Source organism: Glycine max, chromosome 19, assembly GCF_000004515.6.
Source record: "Glycine max cultivar Williams 82 chromosome 19, Glycine_max_v4.0, whole genome shotgun sequence".
Lineage (NCBI taxonomy): Eukaryota > Viridiplantae > Streptophyta > Magnoliopsida > Fabales > Fabaceae > Glycine > Glycine max.
The window spans coordinates 49103002-49115664 of NC_038255.2; the positions used below are offsets into that span (position 1 = coordinate 49103002).

Below are 12663 nucleotides of genomic sequence, written 5' to 3' on the forward strand. Positions count from 1 at the left end.
TCCTTTCTTCTTGAAAATTTTCCTACCTATATATTTTATTATTTATTAATTGCATTAAAAACTTAAAGGCTAGTGATTAATTGATTCTGTTTGCTTTAAGAATTTGATGTTTTCTGTGGAGTGGTATGCAATAATGCAACGAATAAGGATCCGATCGAGGTGGTCCGGCAGCAATTAATAATGGAGATAATTCAACTCATCAAAAAGTTGTGATTTAGTCAAATGATTTTTTAAAATTATCAGCTATTTAAAAAATATAAAAAAAACAAGCAGACATTTTTCTTTTTTATCTCGCGCTCTCCTTGTTTCTATGATTTTTGTGCAGTAAACATATATTGACCCCAATGCCTACCCTATTTACTTATAACATTCTTAGAAGAATAACCTTTTTGGAGAACTTAATACTGTAAACATTTCTTAAAGCAAAATGTGATTAATTTCTAATACTTTCTTTTATATTTATTTTCTTGCGCGGGTTGAAATTCATATAAATCTTACTAATTTGGAAATAAAATCTACTAAATAAGAAACGCTGTAAGATCTACACATTTAATGAGACTTGTATAGATTTCATATAATAAAAGAAAAAGTGTTGTCAAAATATGCTGCTAGCATTTTTCAACACACAATTAACACTCATTGCTATTCTCCTATTCTTGTCACATTATTATATTACTCGTTACATCTAGGTTTATATTTATCTCTTTAGATTTATACACCTAATGATATCCCTACAGTGGTACATTTTCCTTTGCTGAATTGCTGTTGTATCTTTTTCATTTTCTTTTTTGCTGGTATTTCAGAATCTATAAACAAGATAATTTTGCATTTTTTTTCGCTTGCTGTTTTGTTAAAATCTGAAGTTAACTAACTAACCAGCTTAACAACCTCAAGAGTATGAAATTTAGTACATGACCCAGTTCTTCTAAAACATATAAACATGCTACCTTATTAATTATACACATTTTACAAATTTTGCACCAAAAACAAAATCGTGCCTTGTAAGAAAAGAAAAAACAAAAAATAAAAACAACGACACGTGGAGGTTGGAGAAACTCAGGTTAGACCAGAGGCCTCGCCGAGTCAACGGCCGTCGGCGGCAAGATAGGCGCGGTGGAAGACGACGACGACGACGCCGTTCCTTCAACATCATTGTTTCGAACCCTAGGCGATCTAATAGACAACGCCCTTGCAAAAAAGGGCGCAGCCATCGAGAAAATCCACCGGTCCGATTTCAAACTCCGGTCCAACCGCCTCGAAATCTTCCCCCTACTACTCCCTTCTCCTCCGGTTCGGTAACCCTGCCGCAAACTACCTTCCCTGGGTAACACGATCAAGCTACTCGCACGTTGCAATTGGCGGTTTATTAATTGCTTCCTCACCTCCAAAGGCAACCTCAAAGTGAACCGGTCAGTGTTTTCTCCCGGTTGGACCAGCGAGTGCCCGGTCGAGTGCGACCTTGGAAACCTCCGAGGCCGGTTCGACCGAGACCCTCGCGTGCGGTTCCGGTTCAGTGTTTTGTCCAGGGAAACTACTTCCGGTTCAGGTAAGACTGGGTCAGCCTCCGCGTTCTGCTGCTCTGGCGCCGCTTCCACGGCGTCGTTTTGGGCTTCAATGTCTCGCGTAAACGTCTCCGGAACTGGAACAACGCCGTTAGCGTTACCGTTAGCAATAGCATCCTCGGAGTCGGTGGGAACGAGGTTGGCGCGGCACACGGGACACGTGGTGTGGGAGCCCAACCACTCGTCGATGCACTCGGGGTGGAAAACGTGATCGCACTTGGGGATCAAACGCAGCGTTTCGGTGTCCTCGAACTCGCACAAACACACCGCGCATTCCAACGCTTCTTTTCCGATTTTGTGGATCTTAACCTCGGAGTATTCGAGGATTGGGAATGTTTGGATCACAGCTGGGTCAAGCCCACGCGCGGCCCTCCGGGAGCGTGCGGTAGTGAGAGGGCTAACGGTGGTGGAAGGGGAATCGGCGCAGTGGCGTACGTAGATGGAGAAAAAAGCCATGAGGAAAAGCGCGGCGACAAGTATGACTATGATTATGGCTATGGAGGGGCTGAACTGGTTGAGGTTTGCGTCGGAGAAGTCATTGGGCTGGGATTGGGCCTGCGCGACGGCGATGGGGATTAACGGTGACACCAGAAGGAGGAATAGGGCTATGTGAATGTGCTTCTTCATTGTGAAAAGTGAGGAGAAGACGAAAAGAGAGACAAGAGGGGTTTTATTTTAAACGAGAGTGATGTGAGAGAATGGTCATAGACGGTGTGCATTATTCAAACGTGCCCCAACTTACAGCTAGCATGGGAAGCTTCCGCGGAAACTCATCATTATATGACTTTCACAATTCACACTTCACTCACCGCCTGTGTTTCCATCTTATAAATTTCTGTTTAAGGTCAAATAAGTATTTTGTTATGAAATTAAATTTAGTTTATTTTAATCTAAAATCAATTTTAAACTCATAATTAATTCTAATTTTTTAAACATAAAAATATATACAAAATTAATTCTTAACATCAAATCAAACATTCATACCAATTGCATCAATTTAACTACTTGGCTTGTTTTTTTACGCAATTCTAAATTATAATCATCTAAGTTTAATATATCAAATAATTTAAATTAATAAAATAAAACAGATTATACCTCCAGAATATTTTATATATAAGTTGATGATTTGTCTCATATTTAATCAACTACCAAAACATAATAAGTGAAAATGGGTAAATTGAGTTGTTATGTATTATGTTATTTTAAATAAATCAATATTAGCCTTATCGAGATCCCTACATTAAAAAAAAAAACATTTTAACAAATTAACTGACGATTTCAAACATTAGAGTTGTGAATTTACATTATCTGGGCAATTACTTTCTGGCACGAAATTATTACATAAATTTACATTCCATCTACAGTTGTACACCCTGTGATGTGAGTAAAAGGAAATCCCTCTCCGCTGGTTAGAAAGTAAATTCCTTCTAGAAGTCACGTGTTTTATTTGAGTGATGTTAATATGTTATAACCATCTTATCATATCTATATTTTTGCTAATTTTTAATATTTTATAAAATAAATGTTAAATAAAAATATAAATACATATAACATCATAAAAACATAATATGATAATAATACTATTTTGTGCTAGATTCAAGACATGGCAATAAAAAAGATAAGATTGTCATCCACCTAGTCTATTTATTAATAAAATTAGTTTTAATAAATTACGATCAACCAAATGTTGTTGATAAATTACTTTTACGGTTATTAAAATTAGTTCTGATATATGCATAAAGAATAGTTTTGATATGAGTTAGATTTAATACATAGTTCTAAAAATTATTGAAAAGTAATACTGAAAATTGTTTTTAAAACAAGCTTAGAGTTAGGAGAACTAATAAATGCAGTCAAAAAAGGAAAACTAATGAAAATTGATTCAAGTACACAGTTGATTTTCATTGAGGAAGATATTAGATTCGATCGCTAGTATTATGGATAGAATAATTAATATATCTACTATATGTAGTCTAAAATACTATACTTTAATTCTGAAGGCATGTTAGTTAAAAATCAAAAGTTATTTTCTTTAATAATATTGTTACACAACACAATACACTTTTTTTTTGTAACATATAATGTTTATATACTTCAATTACAAGCAAAGATATTGTTAAAAAATAGTTTAGTAATTATTATCAATTATCGTGCAACAAAATTTCACGTATGACAAACCTCCTATAAGAAAGAGTTTTTAAATCACATACTATCACAATTAAAAGTTTGTGACAATGCTACATAACGCTCATAAAAAAACAATACTAGATAGTAGATAAAGCTTAACATTAATTACATAAAATTGATATAAGTATAGTGCGACGTTTAATCTGGCTTGATTCGATTTTAACTAGAACTAAAATCAAACCAAACCATATAAAGAGTGTACAATTTTTGCAATTTTTATTGAATCACCTTTTTAAAGTCTTTCTGGACCTTATGGTAATTTAAACTAATATGGTTTAGTTTTAAACGCCCTTAATAATCCCCTTAAGATACTTGTTAATAAGACCCATATATATATATATATATATATATATATATATATATATATATATATATATATATATATATATATAATATGTAAATATTTTAAAATTTAAAATTAATTTCATGCACAACTTCATCTAAATAGAAGTATTATATTGGCATAATCATAAATCTTAAATGAACAAGATATATAAGTTCTTATTGTTGAAAGAATAATACTATGAGTCCATTTGTTTAAACTTTAAAAAAGATAATTGTGAAAAAACATCTTTATAAAAAAAAATTCTTCTAAGAAACCACTTATTAAAAAAGGTAAAGAATTAGTTTTAAAGCAAAAATAGTTTAAATAAACACAACAAAAAATATAAAAAAAAACACTTTATTTTATTTTAGAAGAACATTTTTTAAAATAAATAAAATTACATTATATGTAAATTTTTTTAAAAAAGGTAATTATTATTGTTAAAAAATGTGTGAAAAATACTCTAAAGCCTAAACAAGAATTTATAAGAAGGTTTAAAATCATTTTTAATTAAAAGGACTTCGGGTAGCACTTAAGAGTCCTGCTATCATGAAGAAGAATAAAAAAACTCCAATAAACCCAAAGAAGTAAAAAAAAAAAAAAAAAAACTTACCGCAAAGTTTGACCAAATCTCGTACAAGTTTTGTAACCATGGAATCGAGTATCAATTTGCATTCATTAGTAGTAGTATGGTGAAGGTTGGATGCTTTCTTTATTTTTTCGTTGAGAGAAATGAAGGTTGATTATTTCCTCCTTTCCGTATTACATTAAAAAATTAAAATAAGAATTATTTTGAGACTTATTTTTACACTATAGTTATTATGAATCAGAGATACTTATTAGTGATTATAATTTTTTTATTGCAGTTATATGATATCAGAATCATCAGTAGACATTTAACTTAATTAATTGATTTATTGACTTAATCAAAATGTACCGGTCCATTAACTATTGAGCTTGGACAATCACACAAGTTTTGTTTGCATTGCTGATGTTTTGTTTTGTTTTTTTCTTGTAAAGTATATATTGGCCAGTAATTAATAATAGATAGTTTTTTTATTATTAAAAAGCAAGTAAAACATGCTTAAAATTTGTAATGGAACATACTAATAAGACCTTTAATATTTTTTAATTTTAACTCGCTAACCAATATTTTAAAGATAATGACAAAAACATTTGTTGTTGTTGTTTTTTTTTCATTTTTTAATCAATGAGATGGTTTAAAGCCCAAACAAACTAAACTTTGACTGGTTCTTGCAGTTGACAGTCGATCATACCCGAATAGAACAGAAACAAAGCAGAATGAAAGTCAACGTTCTTGAGGCTCATAGTCAAGAGATGAAACATCTTTAGTCAACTTGTTCATGAATAATTTTTTTCTAAATGACAGGTGTGCTGCCACAACTTTTGTTACATCTCCAGTATCGTTGACTAATATTGGTTATACTCAATGTAATTTTTTTTTTGCTCTTTCGGGATGTTATACTAAATTTATCTTTAATTCTTTATACAAAAATATTGGTCCCTCATAGTTAAAAGTTTTAAGTGTATAAGAAGTTCACAAACTTTGTCCGTAGTAGAGGTTTTTATCTAGCTTTCAGTATTGGAGAGGGAAGAGTCTGAGTCAGTGATGTTTACATTACATTTTGCTAAGGACGTCATGGGGGAGACAAACTCTGATGGCTTAGACTTTGGAGTTTGAATAAAAAGATTTAAATGGTAAAAAACATCAAAAGTTTGAAGAAACAGATGTAGGTGATGGCAATCGGCGGAAGACTAAAGGGAAGGATATGTTTGAATAAGCTTTTCTCAAAATAAGAAGAAACAAAGTTTTTTTCTAAGATAAAATTAATTATTTATTAATTAATTATTAGTTAATTTATAGATGAATTTTATATTTTAGAGAAGTTATATAAGATAAATTTTATAAATTAATTAATAGAAAGTTTATTTTAACTTATAATTTTTTTTTCCTAGAAGTAGTTTTAAAAAGACTTGGCCAAATAGGCTCAAAATAACTACACTTAGTTACATGACTTCTAGAATCACGAATTAATACAAATTAAAATTTAGATTGGATTTTAAAAGTCTTTGGCTCTTTGCTAAATATATGTTCGGTACAGCTTCATCTGACCTAAAAAAATAATTAGCATGGAATAAACAATCTACTTTTTTTTTAAAAGAGACATGTATTTTCTATTGAAAACATTATTACTTGAGTGAGTGGTTTCAACTTGGGTTTATAGTCAATATTTTTTTATAAAGTTTTAAATTATTAAAATTAAAATGCTGGTAAAATATTTTGATATATTAATTTTTTATATTTATTATTATTAAATAAAATACACATAAAACCTATTGATAAAGTAGTATTTTGATATATTATTCAATTACTGTATATTAATTTTACCAAATAAAAAAATAAAAAAATATGTAGTTTTGAACAAATATCAACTAATAGGAGATTGTGTATCAGAAATAATGTGTTATGAAACGAGATGCTAGCACTTTTCTTGGTAAAAAGATAAAATGAAGAACCACTGAACAATAGAAAAGAAGAAAACAATCCATTTTTCTTCAATTTGAAAATGAGTACTATAGGAAGGAAAGAAAAAATCAGTCTGTTATTTTTTAAAATCCGAAAAATAGTCTGATAATTTGACCCATCTCTAAAAATTAACTACTCAATGTGGATCAGCTGTTTGGCCCAACTGAATATGCTTTAGGGCTAACTTGTGACTCAGCCCAAACTATTCAGGTTTGCCCAACTTTATGTCTAAAACATACACTTTACGCTGGAAGCTTAAATATTTTATCGAATAAATTCTATGCCTAAGCCCCGTATTTCACGGGAGAGAGGTTAAATCATACTTTCTTCCCAATTTAATGAATATAAAATACTTAAAAATTTAGGTATATATGTTTTCTCTACTTCTATTGTTACCCTGTTAGAACAAACCTTGATTTAAATATCGAAATTTATTTTCGGATAACTACACTTTAATTTCTACCGATTAAGTGCGAACGTACTTGCTCTACAATGATTGAAGGTTGGTATTACAATTTGAATGTGTTGTATGGATTAATATGCACTTTTAGATAAGTTTTTTCTTAATTAGTTCACATATATACTCCATCCCGAAATTATTTTTCTATTGTACAACAATGATACAAAAGAATTGAAGGTCTTAATATGCATGTCTAACACCCTGACCACCGTGTCATCATATGCGCAAGCCACGACCAAATTAACTGTAGATAATTTACTATGTGCCAAATTAATGTCTTATAGTATCGATAAAGATTCATTTATTTTGAGTTTGAATCTTAAATTAAATAACCTAGCTTCGGTTACGTTGCTGCGTGAGGACTGGTTATATATATATATATATATATATGTGAAGTATGAACCAATTAAAGCATGCATAATGGTTTAACTATATGCAGTCACATCTGCCTTTTCACTTACACGAACAATCTGCAATTGCAGCTAGATATACAGAACCATTCAGAAATATGCAACATATAGGAGTTGGTTCCCTAACTTCCCTTAATTAGTTGATCTTCTTGTCATGACAATCACCAGAGTTTGGTTGGAAATTAATAATATTGTTAATATACCTAGGCCAATATATAATCTAACTGTATATATATTTTATTTAAATTGAAGTTAATGTTTTCAACGTCAACTTTATTATGGGACCCTAAAAAACAAACATGCAAGATAAACGAATGGACATGAATGTCGAAAAAGTGTCCTCTAGGCCACTTTTATTTAGCTCCTATGCAATTTGGAATTTTGTTTAGGCACAAAGCAATAATTATCATCATAATCATGATAAGAAATTAAGAAATAGAAATTACTGAACCCTATCCGTTTTACTCCTTTTATTTGAGATCATCCATAAGATTCCCAAACAAAACTTCTTGCTCTTAGGACCGATAGCGTGATAGAGAGTAAGACAGCCTTTAAAAGTTCGTAATTAGCACAAAGTACGTGTAATGTATACCACCACGCAAATCTAAGTTTAAGGTTCATGAACTCTTCCGTATTGATAGTATTATTTTGGTTAATTAAAAGGGCAAATGATTTCTTAGGTTTCGTTAGTGCTTTTCTTTTTGCTAAAAATTCGTATTCTACCTATTGTTAATAGAGTTTTGAATATGAAATGGACAAGTACAATAAAACATCACTCTTTGAAAAACACTCCATTATATTTAAAAAGGTTTAAATATATTTTTGGTTCACATAAAATAGTATTTTTTATTTTGGAGGTATTGTAAGTTAATTATTTTAAATTTAGTCCTTATAAGTTTATATCTTTTAAATTTTGGTCTTCATAAGATAGTTTGCTCATTTTTAGTCCATGTAAATTTATATTTTTTTAATCTTGATCTTTATAAACATGAATTTATGAGGATTATAAATGAAAAAAATTAAAATCTTAAAAAAATTAAAATTTAAGAAGAAAAAAAACTTACAAGAATTAAGAATGAATAAAAAAATTTACAAAAACCAAAATTAAAAAAGTGTTAACTTAGAAGAACTAAAATTGAAAAAGTGAACTTAGAGGACTAAAAACAGAAAAGGACTAACTTACATGGATAAAGACATATTTAAACAATTTGCAAACGTAATTTTGTTGCTTGTGAGCATTTTGAGGGAGGAGACGGTTGTCTTATACTTTTTTTGAAAAAAATCCAAGCAAGAGTCTCATGCATGTTAAGCTAGAATCATTTTTTTAAAATTATTTTATTGGTGTGAAATATAAACCGATTTTATTAACGACTAATTTCTCTAAAAAAAAATTCAGTTGATCAATTATAATAGAATCTCATTTCCAACCACATTTGTTTTATCTCATATTGAACTATTGATCAATTATAGTAGAATCTCATTTTCAACCACATTTGTTTTATATGAGATTGAACTATTTTCATTAAGACCAATGATTTGTTGACAAATAAAAATTATATTTCTTTTTAGTTTATATCTTAGTTTCCATGGCCAAGTTAAACATTGATTTGATTACACTAAAATACGAGTTAAAAAATTAAGTTATCCATTTATATATTTAATATAACTACATATATATATATATATATATATATATATATATATATATATATATATATATATATATATATATATATATATATATAAGTGAACTCGATACATTTAGTTAAGTTGAAACTATTTAATGTTAATTGATTCACATGCTAGATAATAATATATTTATATTAAAAGAGTGTAACCTTATTTTTAGATATTATTTAAAATGTTTTAATTTTTAACTTCCAACTTGTAATAATTTGTTCTTTTTTCACCCTAAAAATATTTATCAAATTTTCTTTTGACTCTTTTTACTTTCACCTTTTTTGGTTTACTTAAGTGTAGGAAATTTTATTTTATTTTAAACTTGATTGAAAATATTTAAGATATTACATAAGTTTAATATTGTACACACACATTTTAAGATGTTATATAAGATTAATAATAGCATGCACACACACAACAACAGTCACACTCAAACTCACACTATGAGAAACATATTATATAAGAACCACCTTCATAAATAAGAATAACACGTAACTAATCATAAAATGGTACGTTTAATTAGAATAAAATACTTAAGAATTGAAATTCAAATCTCGTGCAACCATTAAATCTCTAAAAGATTTACCCAAAAAAAAACAAATGTTTAAAAGCTCAATTATCACATCCTAATAAATCTTAATTATCTTATCAATCTTTTCAATATTTTCATTAACTTATTACTATCACCAATATGATCGTTGTCACCACCATTGTCATAATTGTCGTCACCATCACTACTATCATTACCATCGCGACTATTGCTACATCCATATTGTCATGATTGACCTCGCAACCATCATTATGGTTGTCATGACCATCGCTGACATTGTTGTTTACGCTATTGTCAATGGTCATGGTGGTGATTACAACGGGTGTCATGGCGCTTGTGGTGATATGTTAGCATTATGACATTGTTGTCATCGTTATCATTATCATTGGTTATGGTGATGTTAGCAGGGATAATTGACATGGTGGTGAAAGTGATAACGATCATCATAATCATGGTGAGGAGGATCATGGCATTGGTAGTGATTGGTAACAATAATCTTAAAGAAGAATGACATGATAAATGAGATCTTTTAGAGATTTGATTTTTATTGGGTAAATCTTTTGAATAATTGATAGTTGTAAAATTTAAATTTAAATTCTTAAGTATTTTAATATATACTTTTTATTTTAATGTAACAATCAAAATTAATCATTTTCATTTTCACGTAAAAAGATTATTTCATGTGATATGTCCCATATATGTGTATTGTTTTTTTGTCTCAACTTCACTTCGATCTGAACCAAATAAAGTCTACATGAGAATTAATAAATTCTAATTTTTAAATTTTATACATATATAAGTCATGTGGATTTTTTAAATTATATGACGACTCTTTCAATCTATGTTATGATTTCAAAAAACTTATAATTAATTTTTATGATCTATATATCGTTGTTTAACCTAAATACACGCACTAAAAATGGTATCTACTAAGTGAACTCTTAATTTAATAAATGAATTAATGAAATTGAATATCTACTATAATTTATTAAGTGAAATTAAGTCTATATATATAATATTGTTTTATATTAAATAGCTAAATATCTATTATTTGTAATTAATATTTCATTAGTTAGAGTTGAACTGAATTTAAATATTTTAAACAAATTTTTGGTTTGAATTTTATGAATAAAGAAAACCTAATTAATTAAGAAAGGAAACTTAATTAAATTAAAAATGATTAACTATATTTTTCTCTTTAAGTTATCATAATATTAATGCATAATATTTATCAAATTTAATGATAATTTTTTTAAGAACACATCTGGTTATCTTTAAAAGAATCTTTCTTTTTAATTATCTATTTTTTATCTATAAAACTCAATTCTAATATTATTGTTCATAACATCGAGTTGATGGTAACTATATGTTCTACTCTAAAGATCGGTAATCGTGGACAGTGGTTTTTTCACTAAAAAAAAAATGTATAAGTTCCGCATGGTATGGTTCTCATATTATTATTATTTTCTGAAACGTGCATGTCAATGGTCAATCTCATTGTCAAGTTCAGGGAAAGTGTGAACGTGTTTGTTTGTCTTGTTTGTTAGAAATCGGACGTGGAAACCACTTTCAACTTTGGGAAAGTGGTTTCTTCATTGGGAGCCGTTGTTTTGATTGCTACTATACCCTCGCTGGGAGGGTACTGTGCAATACTGTAGTGTGATGTATGGGCGCAGTTGCGTCACAGGGGAGACACGTGTATGACCCAGATGAATCCACATTTGGGTGCCATTCCAAATGCATCATGACAAACGTCCTTTATGTCCAATCCAACAGCCTAGAGGAATTGCAAATCAGCTAAAGATATCTTTTTCCTCAATAAAAAGCTCAAACACTATACCACTACCACCCCGTGTATATATACACACACGCGTATGCATGTAAGTTGTAACCTTTGTTTAAATCATGCTTGCATATTCTAGGGTTTTGGGTCTTGCATTTCGCATGGATGTTTATCAATATTGTATTATCATATATATATATATGGGAAAGTTTTACTTCTAAAAAAACACGACGGCACGTATATAATATGGCACACACGGCTATAAAGATATATTCATTCGCAGAAATATAATTAAGATGGACAAGAGAAACAGTCGCCCTTGCTCACGTGGGTGAGTTCAATAAAAAATTATCTTAGTTTTTATTTTTTTCATTTGTGGTTTAAATTTGTTGTCTTCCCTCTGTCAAATTTGGTCGACTTGTCGAACACACACATTTATATAGTTCCGTATGTTTAGGTGAGGTAAGTGAAAACCAACAAAAACCTACCTACCAACAAGCTGTTTTTCTGTTTATGTGGCAACGTGTGCTCACAGAGTGATCGGTATGGATCTTCATATAATGAAAGAACTTAATTATAGTCTGAACACGAATTGACGATTTCATTTACGAATAATTACGCTTTAGAAAACTGGAGAAAGGTTCCTTTCACCTGGAGATCACCAAAACGGGCCTTGAGAAGAATTTGATTGGAGGCGAATGAATGAACTTTCACTGTGAGAATCATAATAATTATGCAAAGGTATTTTGGATGGTGACGTAAAGAAGGGTAGGTGAAGATTGTGGGCAGTCCAAGAAATTGAAATGGAATTTGCCTCTACATTAGGTTATACATTTGTGGAAGAAGATTTTCACTTTTGCTATTGATTTCCTCTCTGAATTGGCTTTTAAAATAGACTCTTGTGCCTCTGGTTAATTGGCAGCTGAACTCATGATTTATTTATTTATTATTATTTGTTTGTGAAACTGTGGGTTGAATACAAACACAAACACACTCACATATATACGAGGGAATAAAGCATTGATTAAAAAGACCCACAGCACGCAAGGTGTGTTTTCACATGTTGAAAGGATCAAAAGTGACAATAATTAAGTTTTTGTTGCTGAAAACTGTGTCAAATGTTTTTTTGCTTCCACAGTTCGGGGGAGCCAGCAAGTG

At 29.9% G+C, this 12663-nt stretch overlaps 1 protein-coding gene across 1 annotated transcript; it reads right to left on the minus strand.

The window, feature by feature from the left end:
- Window positions 1-863: 863 nt before the first annotated feature.
- LOC100781706 (E3 ubiquitin-protein ligase ATL6) lies at window positions 864-2308 on the minus strand. The gene has a single exon (XM_003554615.5). The coding sequence runs from the start codon at window positions 2187-2189 to the stop codon at window positions 1062-1064; it is 1128 nt and encodes a 375-aa protein (XP_003554663.1). The 5' UTR covers window positions 2190-2308; the 3' UTR covers window positions 864-1061.
- Between the last annotated feature and the right edge of the window lie 10355 nt (window positions 2309-12663).